General features: G+C 38.8%; 1 protein-coding gene across 2 annotated transcripts; it reads left to right on the top strand.

Annotated features, from left to right (window-relative positions):
- The first annotated feature begins 3,931 nt into the window (after positions 1-3,931).
- kera (keratocan) lies at positions 3,932-12,562 on the top strand. Of its 2 annotated transcripts, none has more exons than XM_055191473.2 (3): positions 3,932-4,205; positions 10,525-11,393; positions 11,756-12,562. In XM_055191473.2, exons 1-3 carry the CDS (start codon positions 4,054-4,056, stop codon positions 11,917-11,919), a joined length of 1,185 nt encoding a protein of 394 aa, XP_055047448.2. In that variant the 5' UTR covers positions 3,932-4,053; the 3' UTR covers positions 11,920-12,562. The 2 variants fall into 2 exon arrangements, with proteins under 2 accessions (XP_055047448.2, XP_055047449.2); XM_055191474.2 differs by lacking the exon at positions 3,932-4,205 and adding an exon at positions 8,845-8,990.
- Positions 12,563-16,204: the final 3,642 nt, after the last annotated feature.

Here is a 16,204-nt window from a genome sequence, read left to right on the forward strand (position 1 = left end):
TTAGTAGGGATGCACCGAATCCAGATTTTTTTGGGTTCAGCCGAATACCGAATCCGCTGTTTAAGATTCGTCCAAAACCGAATACCGAATCCTACTCGCATCCTTATTCCATTAACACAGTAAAACACATTAATGAAGTAAACAACGTCCACAGCAGTGTATTTTTTCATTTTATTTAATTTTAACTGTAAAAAAAGAATGCCAGGATGACAAGTTGGAAAAACTATTTTGACAATTACCATAAGCCTATATGCATAATGAAAGCGATGCATTGCGACACGCTCGTTTTTCCAATAAGCAAGCAGCTAGCGGGTTTTTTCAGCGCTAAAAACCGGCGCTCGGGTTTTTCCGCGCTGAGCGCCGAGAGTTCAAAAATATTCAACTTTGAGTGAAACGTCAGTTTTCACACGGCCGTCCAATTACAGTGGAGGAGGGGCGGGACATTACCACAGCAACCAACCGGCTCACAGCTGAATCATCACAGCTACCAAAGCGCTCGGCTGAAAAACAGCTGGCATTCGGCATCCTCAAGGCGTTTTCAGCCGGGTTTAAAAGTTTTGGTGTCTCCAGCCCCTAAGGCTCACCGAAAGAAAAAGCTCATCTCCACGTCAGCACCCGATGTGTGTAATCAACGGCCGCGTGAAGTCGGCCCGTCAAAAAGCCCAGTATTCGGCCGATTCCAAATCCGAATCCTGGATTCGGTGCATCCCTACTCATTAGCCACATGTCTTTAAAAGTATTTCCTAAACTGCTTCACGATTGGTCAGCATCATCGTGCGAGAAATTCCAACGGAACCCCGGAAGTACACATTAAGGAGGAAAATACAGCAGACACCATGGAGAGAAGACTGCGCGCTGTAATTATGTTCGTGGTTGTTATATACTATATAGTTTGTATACAGCAATCTAGGCAAACTATTCATTTCCAGATGCGGCTTGAAAACAACATTTAAATGCACTGCAAACGGCAAACCCATCAAATTATTCTGATGCTCCGCACCTCTTCGCAACTCCAGGTATGTCCGTGACCTGCCATTGTGCTAATATTACTAATAGAAACTATCAACAAACTTTTCCTCATCCCATAATGCACAGTGCAGCTGACTACTGCAGTAGGTTTAGTCCAAAAATTTGCAGTACTTTTTGCAGTTAGGTCTGATCTCAGATCCAGTTATCACCACAAACGAACCACTCAGAGTTTGTTTGAAAGGGCATCGAGACCACCTCTTCAAGGAGGTCTCAGTCCGCTTGTTTGGTCCACTTTTGCTGCACACCAGAGTTCAATTGCTGCATTCTCACCTGCCCAAACGAATCGTAACAATTGAGCTATCAAACTCTGCTACATTTCAACCGAACTAAATAAGGCAGGTGTGAAAGCACCCTTATTCTCCCTCAAGTTTTTCCAAACCTACTTTTTTTTTGTTCTGCTACACAATAAGGTATTTTGAGGAATGTTTGTGATCATGCAGTTTTGGGGCACTACTAAGTTCCATTAGGAATGCGATGATAAATGCCAATACACACTAATAATACCTGACCGATAAATTTTCTGAATCGCACAGCTGATATTATTGACAGCTATTTCATGTACTACGGCTTTTGATCGGTAAGTCCTTATCAATCTGAATTCACTGTTAGTTTGAGTTGTTTATAACATGCATTTGAAAAAGCAACACTTGTCAAAAAATCATTATTCATATTCTTTATTATAATAAATAAATTGAATGTATTATCATGAAAATACCTAAAAAAGGTTTGAAGAACAGGAATATAAATATATGCTTAAGCCATCTCGCCCCTGTTTCAAATGGCGCACTCTTATGGACTTCAGAGTCCACACTTTGGAAATATGCATGTAGTGCAGACCACGGGCCTGTCCCAAATGGCACACTCTGGACTTGTGGACCTCTTCAGAGTCCACACTCTCATGACATCATGTAGTGCAGACCTTAGGGACCCTTGACACGAGTCGTATTTTGGGACTCGAGCATCACGCCGGAAATAGGAAGAGTAGTTGCCCATCGGTGTGAACTGCTCCTTTCCGTCTTCTGATTGGTCTGATTCCTCTTTCACAAAGACTTCTTGGTTGGTAAAGTGCGTGAAGCCTGCTGCAGTGCGGGGTTTCGCCAGAGACAGTATCAAGGGTGCAAAGGTGGCCCTGATGAGCACACTTCAGTGCGTAAAAATTACAGATGGGACACCCTACGGACTTGTAGACTAAGCGAGCACGCGCAATTTAAGGCCATGAGACCGAAAGTCCACATGAAGTACGCCATTTTGGGACAGACTCAAGCATCACGCCAGAAATAGAAAGAGAAGTTGCCCATCAATGTGAACTCCTCCCTTTCGTCGTCTGATTGGTCTGCATGCTCTTTCGCAAGGACTGCTGCAGTGCAGACTTTTTTTTATTACTATTTAGCACCATTCTTTTTGCCACCATGATTCATAATCTAGTTTGAACACATGAAGCAGATTTAACCATTTGCTGTCGCTGGTCAAATATGGTCTACATTAGCTGCATTTCCATTAACCTTTAAATTGCGCAAATTGACCCATGCAAATTGAAAATACGGCCAATGGACACATGTCAATTTCGCAAAAACTCCCATCTATCGCAAAAAAGTTTTTACGCTCGCATGAGATGGTTTTGCAGGCAAGTTGGAAAAGGTGTATTTCACAAAACTGCAAGTAAGTCACTAATTATTTTTTGAAGATGACGCGGTATGTACTAAAACCTCCCAGAAACACCTCCATACGTGTCTGCTACCAAGTATAAGAGGTTTTCCTTGGCAATAATGTTTGGATAACACTCCTACATCTCTGTTGATTAAAAAAAATGTAGCCTACTATTACCTCCAAGAAACCCTATACGTTGCTGTGGATGTGATATTAGTAAACCTACTAACATCAGTCGACGTGATCTTTGATATGACTTATCGCGAGAGGAAAAACTTACTTTCAGTCGCATATCATCGAATGATGGAAACGCCGTAATTTCTCAATAGTCTTTTGTTGACATTTAGAAAATAACTCTTAAGTTTTGCGTAAATCTGTAATGGAAACGGAGCTAGTAGTGTTACTGTGTTGTTTTTTGGGTCCATGTGCCTGTCAGCTGTGCATCTATGGCCTTCATAGAAAACCACAGCCAGCAACATTTATTAGACACTGGAGAGACTTTGTGAAGGAACAAAAACATTTAAGACAAAAGGCTTAAATATCTCCTGTTTTGTCACGACGTTTAGTATTGTAACATTTATTATTACCCTTTTGGGCTTGCGCAAACATCTGGTGATCTTACAGAGCTTGTGTGTGCTTCATGCAAGAGAGAATGGTCAACTTTGTTGGTGTTTTTGGTGGTCCTCAGTGCATACAAACAGAAATGATCTATCCTCTCTTTTTTATCGTAGACAATAGATCCATTCAATGGGAAAAAGATGCATAGTAATAAAGTGTCCTACTTAAATTAAAGACCTCCTATATCCTTTCAAACACAATCCAGATGTTGAAACACATGTCGAATGTCATTCCTTTTATTGTGAAGCTACGAGAACTACTTAGATTTGAAACAATTAAATGAATTAACCTTCTACCACCATGGTATCTTCCAGCAATTTTCTGCATTCCAGCTTAATCCCACCTCTCATTTCACTTTTGACGAGTTAGGACAGGTCTCCAACAGTGTAAAATGACAAAATCGCCCCAGGATGACCTAGTTTAACAAGGTGTCTCAAATTGATGAGCTGTTGAGGGATAAGAGGGATAAGATATACCACCGGTCTATCTGCCTAAGAAGGGGTTAAATGACTCGAAGCCACATGTCATGTGAAACTGTGTAGATGGTGTCATGGTTGCAACCTCCTACAGATCTCTTAATGCACAATCTCAAGGAAATAATGCTGTGCTAGCAATATGTAACCAATGCACGCGTGCAGAATAAGCTCCATGTGCATCTTTCAAACATTTGCCCACCCCCTTATTCAAGCTTGGCCGATGTCAAAGATTTGGCCTTAGGGATTGTACATTACTCACAATAGTAATAATAATATGTGATGCATGTCTGGGCCAGACTGGAGACAGAAAACCGACAAACTGGACTCAAACTGGCGAGCAGAACAGGCAGACCAAGAGACTGAATACAAGCCAAAACCAGAAGCAGACGCTCCACCTGCACCGGCCATAATCAACTTTATGACTGAGATAAGCAGGTAATGTTTTTGCTTTTTTGTTGCTTTCTAACTTTTGGGATGGAATAAGGAAATGGGGAGATGGGTTATGGGGTTAATTATTGAAAGATTTGTTTTGGTCCTTATCTCTGTAAATTCTTCCTGTGCAAAAAAACTGTTTTAGGATCTTTCTATTGTAATAAGTGGTATCTAAATGTGACCCTGGACCACAAAACCAGTCATTAGTGGTTTTTAAAAAGTTAATAAAAAAGCTGAAATCTACGGGGGCCAAAAAAAAAATTAAACAATAATTTTGACCCATGCAATGTATTGTTGGCTATTGCTACAAATATACCTGTGCTACTTATGACTAGTTTTGTGGTCCAGGGTCACAAATAATCTTGAACTTGAATGTGATCTTATGAAGAAGTTAACACTCTTAGGGATCTGATAAGAGTACCAAAAATACTATGGTAATACAATGCTTTTAGACATTTGCCAAAGAAGACATTTCTATCATTACTTTGAAGTTCCTTGAAAATGTCATTGTAAATATGGTTATAATTCAGTAACATCCTATACATCAAGGTACCACAGTATTACCATTTGATACAACTCCCTTAACATGGTGCAATCACAGTGCTCTTTTCATTTTTTTTACTTTTTGCATGTTTGATTAAATCAACTTGTTTAAATCAAGTTCTTAAAGGAATATTCAATTTTCTTAAAAGAAAAATCCAGATAATTTACTCACCACCATGTCATCCAAAATGTTGATGTCTTTCTTTGTTCAGTCCAGAAGAAATGATGTTTTTGAGAAAAAAATTCCAGGATTTTTCTCATTTTAATGGACTTTAATAGACACCAACAATTAATACTTAACTCAACACTTAACAGTTTTTTTCAACGGAGTTTCAAAGGACTATAAACAATCCCAAATGAGGCACAAGGGTCCCATCCAGCGAAACGACTGTCATTTTTGACAGGAAAAACAAAAAATATGCACTTCTAAACCACAACTCCTCGTCTTAGGTCAGGTCCAGCGCGACCTAACATAAATGCGTAGTGACGTAGGGAGGTCACGTGTTACATATATAAAACGCACATTTGCGGACCATTTTAAACAATAAACTGACACAAAGACATTAATTAGTATCAGTTGACATACAACAACGTAGGAACGGTACTCTTTCAACACACTTGTAAACACTGGGGCGGAGTTTCGCATTCGTCTTGTGACCTCTTGACGTCATGACGTATTGCGTGGGGTCACCTGGCGCATCACGACCGGATCTACATGACGAGAAGTTGTGCTTTAGAAGTGTATATTTGTTACTTTTATTGTCAAAAATGACAATCGTTTTGCTAGATAAGACCCTTATGCCTCGTTTGGGATCGTTTATAGTCCTTTGAAACTCCTTTGAAAAAAACTGTTAAGTGTTGAGTTAAGGGACTTATCTTTTTTTTTTGACAAGAAAAATAAAAAATATTTGTTTTAAACCAAACTTCTGGTCTAGATTCGGTCGTGATGCGCCAGCGTGACCCGACGCAATACATCATGACGTCAAGAGGTCACAGAGGACGAACGCGAAACTCCGCCCCAGTGTTTACAAGTGTGTTGAAAGAGAACCGTTCCGACGTTGTTGTATGTCAACTGATACTAATTAATGTCTTTGTGTCAGTTTATTGTTTACAATGGTCCGCAAATTTGCGTTTTATATATGTAACACGTAACCTCCCTACATCACTACGCATTTACGTTAGGTCGCGCTGGACCGATCTAGACGAGAAGTTGTGGTTTAAAAGTGGATATTTTTTATTTTTCTTGTCAAAAATGACAATCGTTTTGCTAGATAAGACCCTTATGCCTCGTTTGGGATTGTTTATAGTCTTTTGAAACTCCGTTGAAAAAAACTGTTAAGTGTTGAGTTAAGTATTAAATGTTGGGCTCTATTAAAGTCCATTAAAATGAGAAAAATCCTGCAATTAAAGACATCAACATTTTGGATGACATGGTGGTGAGTAAATTATCTGGATTTTTCTTTTAAGAAAATGGAATATTCCTTTAAAGGGATAGTTCACCCAAAAATGAAAATTTTGTCATTGTTTACTCACTCTCATGTTATTACAAACCTGTATAAATGTATTTGTTCTGATAAACACAAAGGAAGATATTTTGAGCAATGTTTGTTACCAAACTGATCAGAAGCCCCATTGACTTCTAAAACTAATAGCCTACCATGAAAGTCAATGGGGCTTCTGATTGGTTTGGTTACCACAATGTTAACACTTTACTTGAAGGGGTGTTCATAAGACTGACATGACACCTTTATAATCATGAAATGACACGTTTCATGAACATGAAGGAGATTTTATGAAAACAGTCATTAAATGTCATTTGTTCAATTATGTAATTTTTAATGCAAAGATGACATTGTTTGAATCAATACATCATAACTTGTCATAAATCTGTAATAAACATGACATAGCAGAATAATGATAAAAATTCAGAAACTATCTAACTTAATGGGTCAACATTACATTAAACTGTCATTAAATGTCATTAAGTGTTATGTCAAATCATTTTAAATAACTTAACAAAGTGCAACAGACACGTCAAAAGATTATACTTAATTTTATGTATGTTGCCCAATTAACAGAACTTGTTCTTCCTCACACAGAGGATTTTGAAACTTTCTGACATAGAAGAAAAACCTAACAAAACATTTAATTAAGTAATTTAATGTAATAAACCAACGCTGCATGGCTTAACCCATTATTGTACTGTTTTCATTTAATTTTAAGTGAATCAGTCTCCAAATGCAATGAAATATAATTTTATCAATTTTAATTATTATTATTATTATTATTATTGAATGATTGATTTTATATGTTAAACATATGGAGGAAACTAAAAAAAACATTATGAACTGAAGAATATTCATGTGTAGTCATAAAAATATTTGACAGAGTATTAACACTTAATGACATTTTAATGACAAATTATATTTTTACCACTGTAGTTGAGGTCAAGAAAAATATTCATGACGCTGTTATGAAACTACCGAGCCCCTAAGGTGACATTGGAGTAAAAAAAATCTAAAGTTTAGTTTTATGTGCTCACGCGAAACCTACATGTGCAGAATTTTTTTTTAAAGTTTAGTTTCATGTGCTCACGTGAACCTTTCCCGGTAAACTAAACTTTTTTTTACAGGTTTATATAGGTTTCCAATAACATGTAAGAATCATGATGATAGAATAATTTTTGTGTGAACTATTCCTTTAAGAAATTTAAAAAAAAAACAGCCATTGCTTTCCTTTGCTTTGCCTAAAAGGGAAACACATGCTCTCAAAGAGATGATTTCCTGTTTGGGGATTTGACTTTCAGCCAATTATGTTAATTTCACATGGTTTTATATTTGCACATTTTGTGTATTTAGCTCCTTTTGGTGGCTGAAATGAAGTCCAAATGTCCCCTGTTTGGTTCCAGCTTTTCCACATACTGTGAATCTATACTGCTTAAAGGATTAGTCCATTTTCTTAAAAGAAAAATCCAGATAATTTACTCACCACCATGTCATCCAAAATGTTGATGTCTTTCTTTGTTCAGTCGAGAAGAAATTATGTTTTTTGAGGAAAACATTGCGAGATTTTTCTTTTAAGAAAATGGAATATTCCTTTAATAGTCACCTTTTTTATACAATATATAGAAGCATGAAGAATCTGTATAAATATTTTGGGGTATTTTCTAAGTTTGCTCCCAGTTAATGTTGACACTGTCTAGAAGGAACAATTGACATTTTACATAAATTTTATTTGTCTTTATTACAGGTTTCACTATCGATATTGTGTATTTGATGAATATTGAGATTTAATAACTTGGCTGCATGTATTAGAATCGTCAGTTTTTTTTTTTTTTTTGCTTAGACACAAAAGAAACACTGCGGCTAGATATTAATTGCTTCCCTGCAAATGACCCCCATAATGGCCTGAATTTCACAGCCCAACGTTCTTAGCCACGCTTTTGTAGACCTTGGGTCAGACGTCTTCAGTGGTTAAAGGCCTTAAGCCTTCCTGTGAATAATAAGCTTTAAAATTTGCCCTTTAAGCCACTGGCTATAGCGTTGCTCCTTACCTGACACGAGATGTTAGGTAATCGATTGCTGATCTTAGATTAGGACTTGAGAAGCCAATTACAGGTGAGACCACAAAGTGGTGTTGTCGTCAGTGGAATTGAGAACAAGTAATAAGATCAACTTTTGGCATTCAAACGATGACACCATGTGTGGGTACCTGTGCCAACTTCATCTCTGCTTTTAAATGGAGACACATTCATTTTAGTGGAAATTTCTTCTGTAAGTTGATCAGTCAAACGATTATGGAAGGATAAATGGATGAATGTGACCAAAGCTATCCTTTGGCTAAACTAGGCTAAACCGGCATCTTCCACAGACTCACGTCTGAGTTTACACAAAAGACACAATAGGACATAGGTGTTGATGGAAGGAGGGATGAGGAAGATGATGAAGGAGATTCAAAGGTATAGGCTTGTATTAACCTCATTATAAATGGGCCAAGGCCTGTGATGACTTCTGGCCAACGTGCAGGTTCAAGTACTGTCCATGCCCACTAGATTAAGACTCTTGATCTCAAAAAGCTATGATTGGAGTGTGTCCAGTGTGTCTGTCTGCGAAGGGATCAAGAAATGCCATGGACAGTACAAATAGAGGCGGCTATGGCAAAGTAGCTCAGAGTTGAGACATCCATACTCATACCAACTCTCGATTGAGACATATTAGTGCATTTTTGAGGGACAAGAATACAACGGTAAGTCTTAAATAGTAGCATTTGTGCAGTGATCATGTGCATTAGAAACTCTTGGCAAAGATAGTGTCTACTACTTCTACACTAATAGAAAGACTTCATATTCTGAGAGTTATTGCTAATGTCTGCATGAACTTTAATGTATTGCTCTTCAACAATGATTTGAGGAACATTTAGGGCATGTGAGGTAAAGATGTTAGTTCATGGAGATCATGATTTAAAAGTCTTACTTTGATAGATCTTCACAGGTGAAGCTGTTTCCACCTGACCTGATTCAATATCCAGGGCTCGATCTTCTTTGGTTCAGTGAAAGACTTTTTCCAGACAGCAACTTGGAGATCATGATCAAAAATTTTAACTTTTACCAGATGAGAAAGAAAGCATTGCTACAAATTGATGAAAATGTGCTGCTTACACACTATTTTGTGCGTGCTTTTTGCTTACACGACAAATTCAAGGGAAGAGAAATATGTGAATGTCACCAAGGAATGTTTTAAGCAAATAGCTAATGTTAATGAGCTGTAGCTGGAATTACTTAGTGGGTGACTACACAGATGATGGATAGGACTGCGTAGAGGTGCGTTTAAAGTCACAATGAAATTAAAAACGTAAAAAAATGTGGGAATATTATGGTATTATTTACAAACGACTTATCTGTGAGCATTATACTCACAAAGTGGCGCTACCACTTTAAGCATATAGCTTAGCACAATCCATTGAATCTGATTAGACCATTAGCATTGCGCTAAAAAATAACCAAAGAGTTTTAATATTTTTTCTATTTAAAACTTGACTCTTCTGTAGTTACATCGTTTATATAACAGACGAAAAATTAAAAGTTGCGATTTTCCAGGCCGATATGTCTAGGAACTATACTCTCATTCTGGCGTAATAATCAAGGACTTTGCTGTCGTAACATGGCTGCAGGAGGCGCAATGATATTTCGCAGCACCTGAAAGTAGTCCGATTGGTAACTTTCAATAGCACTGTGTAATATCATTACATTTTCTGTCAGTCTTAGTAGCTACATCATGTAACTACAGAAGAGTCAAGGTTTCAATAGGAAAAATATCGAAACACTTTTTGGTTATTTTTTAGCGTGATGCTAATGGTCTAATCAGATTCAATGGATTATGCTAAGCTATGCTAAAATTGGTACCACCAGACCCGGAGATCGGCTGAATGGATTCCAAAACTCTAGAGGAGATGGAAAATGTGCATATTTTCAAAAAAAAGTGGAGTGTCCCTTTAAGGCAATTAAAGTTGACCTAGCATGGTATCTTACGTTTAGAAAGATTACTACTCATTGAACACAGGGGACAAATTTAATCAAAGGATGTTCCTGGATGGAACAATGTTTCTCAATGAGACAAGATGTGTCACTATTCTGAGTAACACTTTAAATGACCAAATCAAATAATCTTGAAATCAAAAATTGTTCCAGTCTACATTAATTTACCCTTATCCTTTTTGTGTCTTTATGGATATCAATGAGAATTTAATTTGTATCCTCCCCTCTGTCTTTAATATTTTGTAGGATAAACCTAATCATGAAGTGGCCGATTGTTGCAAGTCTGGCCCTACTTTTAGTCGGCCAAGTTAGCGCTCAGGAAATGCCCTACGAGCATCTGTTGGCCCAGCTCCAAGAATGTCCAAAAGAGTGCCGCTGCTCCCCAAACATCCCTAATGCTGTTTACTGTGAAAACAAGAGCCTGAAATACATCCCCACCATCCCTCCCTACACCTGGTATCTGTACCTCCAGAACAACCTGATCGAAGGGCTCTCATCCGAGGCTCTGCGCAACGCCACACAGTTGAGGTGGATCAACCTCAACCGCAACAAAATCACAACCGTGGAGGCTGACGCTCTCAAGAATTTACCCAACCTTGTACACCTCTACATGGAGGACAATTTGTTGAGTACCATTCCATCTCCTCTGCCCGGCAGCCTCGAACAGCTACGGCTTTCCCGGAACAAAATCTCAAAGATCCCACCCGGAGTCTTCTCGGGGATGGACCGTCTCACCTTGCTGGATCTGCAAAGCAACAAGCTGCAGGATGACGCGGTGACTGAGGTCAACCTGAAAGGTCTTAGCAACTTGATCCAGATTAATTTAGCGAAGAATCAGTTAAACAGCATGCCCCTCGGCCTACCACCAACAACCAGCCAGATCTTCCTGGATAGCAATAACATTGAAAAGATTCCCGCTGAGTACTTCAAGGGTCTTCCAAAGGTGTCATCTCTCAGGCTTAACCGTAATAAGCTGGCTAATGGAGGCATCCCAAAAAATGTCTTTAACCTTTCTAGCATATTGGATCTACAGCTCTCCTACAACCAGCTCACTGAGATGCCTGTCATCTCCTCTGGCTTGGAGCACCTGCATCTGGATCACAACAGGATCAAAAGTAAGTCTACACCTCAAATTTGAATCATTGATGTGGCAAATGAAGTAGGGTGACCATACGTGCCATTCTTCCCGGACGCGTCCTGGCCAGAATTTCGGTGTGTCTTCCGGAAGTCATATTTGTTGACCACATATGCCATTCAGTTAAAAACATAAGACATACAATCGTAGTTTCATTCTTACCTTAAAATGTAATGGTTGCTTTTCTGTAATAATAATAAAAATAATCCTCTAAGACGTATGCGGTCAACAAATACGACTTCTGGAAGATGCACCCGAAATCCTAGCCAGGACACGTCCGGGAAGAATGGTCACCCTAAATGAAGTTTCATGGCTGTATTATAATATCGATAATTTTGATAGGTGTGAATGGCTCTGACGTTTGTCCACCTGGTGCACTCGAAGACTACTACAATGACAACGGCCCTCGTCTGCGCTACCTTCGCCTTGATGGGAACGAAATCAAGCCTCCCATTCCACGAGATCTGATGATGTGTTTCCGTCTCCTCAGGGCGGTTGTCATATAAAGGCGTGACACAGGACACCTGTGAGACACTCCTGTCCATAACATCTACCAGAACTGAATGGGAATGGAAACAATGGTACAGTGTTACAAAAAAATGGTCTTAAGAAATTAAACTCTGTTAGTTCCCTGCTAAAGACACTAACTTAATGTATTTTCAGCCTGGACCGGGACCGTTTATGGTAGTCAATGATATTCCGGTGGTGGGCTAGCTAGCGGACTAGCCTACCCTGCTGAAAAAACAGCATCAAACCAGGATGGGAATTATGCTGGTCTATGCTGGTTTAGCTGGTGGTCACCAGCATACCAGCACCAAACCACAACATATGCTGGTCTTGCTGATATGACAAGCATGGGATGTTGGTGCTAATGCTGGTTTGGTGCTGGTTTAGCTGGTGCTACAGCTGGTGCTGATGCTGGTTTAGCTGGTGTTTACTAGCAAACCAGCACCAAAACACAACATATGCTGGTCTTGCTGGTATGCAGTTTTTTTCAGCAGGGTAGCCATAATTTAACCACCTGTTTTGGCATAGCTGGTTAAATCAATAAGAACACCAAGCATTCCATGCTGGAAAACGGCATCCAAAACACTCATATGTCTTTTCAGCCAGCCCATTCTCACTTCCCAGGGCGTCGGAATCTGAGGCATGTTCAGGCGCCTTCAGCGTCAGTATGAAGACGCGAAGGGTGCCCCTATGCGTCGCTGTTTCGACGGATTGGGAACTCCGTTGCTTTCATGCTAATCCCTCGGTGTTGGATGTAGACGAGGGGGAATCCCGGAGGGTGATGCCGTCGCGTTGTGCGACGATCGGCGGGATCGTGCCGCTTCTGGACGGTAACTACTCAGTTTTTGTTCCAAGTTTTTTACCATTGTCGCTTGGGGTTGGGGTTAGAACGACTTTCTGTTACATAAAATTACATCCTAACCCAAACCCAACTCTAACCCTAACCTCAAGCGACAATGGTTTAGAAGTTGGAAAGAAGTTGAGTGGTTGCCGTCCAGAGGCGGCATGATCCTGCCGATCGTCGCGTGGCGTGACGGCATCACCTTCCGGGATTCCCTTTCGTCTGTGTCCGACGCTGGGGGTTTGGCATGGGGGCGGCGGAGTTCCCGTTTCGTCGATGTGGTGACGCATGGGGGCACCCTTCGCGTCTTCGTGCGGACGCTGGGGGCGTTTGAGCATGCTTCAGATTTTGGCGCCTTGGGAAGTGAGAATGTGTTGTTTCAGCAGGTTATAGATTCAGACTGGTGTATTTAATGGTTCCTCATGTTTTGTAAAACCACAGTGCCTTGATTTATTTTATACGTATGAAAAACTAGCAAGTCTGCTCAATGAGAAACCATAACTGTTAAATGTACATTCCAGCAAATATCTAACTAATGTAATTTCCCTACCCATGTAGACATTCAGCAAATACAGCATTACCCCAAAACCAGTCATCACACATTTCTGGGATGTTTTTGGACAGTAGAGATGTGGTCTGAACTTCTAGTCAGAACAGCAGCAATAGATTAGATCAAATTTTTATGTCATACGTTGTTGACTTTTATTTTAAGCTACTTGCTTTTAAAACACTGTGAGATTATTCCCACAATTAAATGTTTTTGTTTGTACAGTCAAAGTTTTCTAAGAGTTTTTTATAGATTTACTATTGTTATTCTTTTAGAGAGAAGCAGCAGTTTTGGTACTCAGATAATGTGAATGTTTAATCGTACATATATTTTGTACTGACCACGGTAAACCTACTAGCAATTAAAAATAATTTTTAATAGGGGTAAAATATTGTACATTTTCTTTTTAAACGCACAAATATGATAAACTTTGTTTTTCATTTTATTCGCAATCATCCTTGTGGGAAGAGATATGCAGCGATTAATGTCAGGATGAGATTCACTTTTGTTTGCAGTTTTTAAATAAAATGTTTTTATGACACATTATTTTCACATACCGTACATCTCCAGATATCCTGCCTTCCTCAAATGCATTGATTTTGTACAAATCTCAGCGATTTGAAAAGCGCTGTGCCCCTGATTGGCCAGCTAATCTGTACGTTGTGATTGGCCTGAATACCTCTGATGTCAAATATGGAAATATGATGCTCTTTACCATGTTTAAAAGATTCAGTCACAATGCAATGCTAACAGGAGTTACATTACAGGCTGTGAGTCCGAAGCGGGAGGAATTATGATACACCGTAAAAAAAAAATGTCTGTAGAAATTACAGTATTAATGGGTATTACTGGCACCTAGCTGCCAGTAACTTACAGTAGATTTTACATTTATGCTATTTACTGGCAACAGTTTGTTCAAAGTCAAATGAACATGAAACATTTTCAGACTTTATCTTCTACAGTAAGTTACTGGCAACCAGCTGCATAATTACACCTTTTTTTTTTTTACATTGTAATGTCGGTCTTGTCCACGTCAACAAGCCCAGAAAGTAAAGTTCATGTGTTTGTTGTAGTCCAAGAAAATAGATTCACGTTGGAAACGATAACTCGCGTCATTGTTTACTTTGGGGTTTGTACCTTTTGCATATCGTTAACATGTACTAATACACACTTACACACCAAAGGAAATGTAAAATCGTGAATAGGATGATAGTTGCTCTTTAAAACTATAAAAAACCTTGTTAAAATCGAATAGGTCCATTTATTAAATCAACGACAACACTTTCTAACTGATCTCCATTCACACAGATACACAAAGATGATTAAAACACAGTATTATGCATGCCAGGCCAGTACTTTGTAATGTCCCAAAATGTCTGAAAACATAAACCGTATGTGCATATCACCGTTTTCCTTCTGTGTAGGGGGGCATAGTAAGTTATCGTTCAGTTATTTGACATGGGGGATTTAAAGGGATAGTTCACTTTAAAATGAAAATTCTGTCATCATTTACTCATCCTCAAGATGTTATAAACCTGTATGAATTTCTTTTTTCTGATGAACACAAAAGAAGATATTTTGAGAAATGATGGTAAACACACAGCAGATAGTGACAGTTGACTTCCATAGTAGGAAAAAAATATTTTGGAAGTATTGTGATAAATGATAAAGAACAAATTTTAATAAATGATGGTAAGCACACAGTTGATGGTACCCATTAAATTCCATCATATTTTTTATTCCTACTATGGAGGTCAATGGTCACTATCTGCTGTGTGATTATTACCATCGTTTCTCAAAATATCTTCTTTTGTGTTCATCAGAAAAAAGAAATTCATACAGGTTTAGAACAACACGGAAATGTACGGAGCCCCTAAGGGGACATGGAGCAAAAATTAAATAAAGTTTGGTTTCGTGTGCTCACCTGGGACTTTCATGTGCTCACCCAAAACCTTCATGTGCAGAATTTTTTTAAGTTTAGTTTCTTCCTTTCCTTCAGGAAGACGGTATCGCAGTCTAAGATGTAGATCTGTGCGGTTCCGGAATAGTTTTTTTCCGACAGCGATCAGACTTTTGAACAATTCCACGCTATAGCTTGGGTTCGGTGAAATAAAGTGACTGTGAGGTGTATATGTATGGGTTTTCTTAGCTGTGCTATGTCTCTGCTTGTTATTTTTTTGATAGTATATTTATTCTCATTTATTTATGGCTGCTGATGATGTTTACTTGTGTGTTTTTGTGGTGGTCCTATGCAACGTAATTTCGTTCTGCATTGCACTTCTTGTAGTGTATTGTTAGAATGACAATAAAATATTCTTGAATCTTGGATCTTGAATCTTGTGCTCACGTGAAGCTATCGTGTGAGCACGTGAAACTATCGCGTTATCACGTGAAACCATCGCGGGCGCACGCGAAAGCGAAAGTTTCACGTGCGCGCGCAATAGTTTCACGCGAGCGCGCGATAGTTTCATGCGAGCACGTGAAACTAAACTTTAAAAAAAATTCTGCACATGAAGGTTTTGCATGAGCACATGAAAGTTTCACGTGAGCACATCAAACTAAACTTTAGATTTTTTTTTGCTCCAATGTCACCTTATAGGGGCTCGGTAAGAATGATTAAGTGATGACAACATTTTAATTTTAAAGTGAACTATTCCTTTAAACGCAGAACAAAATTCGCAACAACAACAAAAATGTCTGCATTCACGATGAAAAACAATGCATGCTTAGTTTCTCGAGAGAAATATCATGAAAAATAAGCAAACTTAAACTGCTGAAAAATCCACCAAGTGCAAATACAAAGCATGACACGTCATGTGTACTTATTGAACCAAAGTTAAATGATCCCCAGACAAATCCTGGACACATTTTCCAAAAGCGCTTCTGTGTTTTCAAA

The sequence above is a fragment of the Misgurnus anguillicaudatus genome, chromosome 1 (assembly GCF_027580225.2).
Source record: "Misgurnus anguillicaudatus chromosome 1, ASM2758022v2, whole genome shotgun sequence".
Taxonomy (NCBI): Eukaryota; Metazoa; Chordata; class Actinopteri; order Cypriniformes; family Cobitidae; genus Misgurnus; species Misgurnus anguillicaudatus.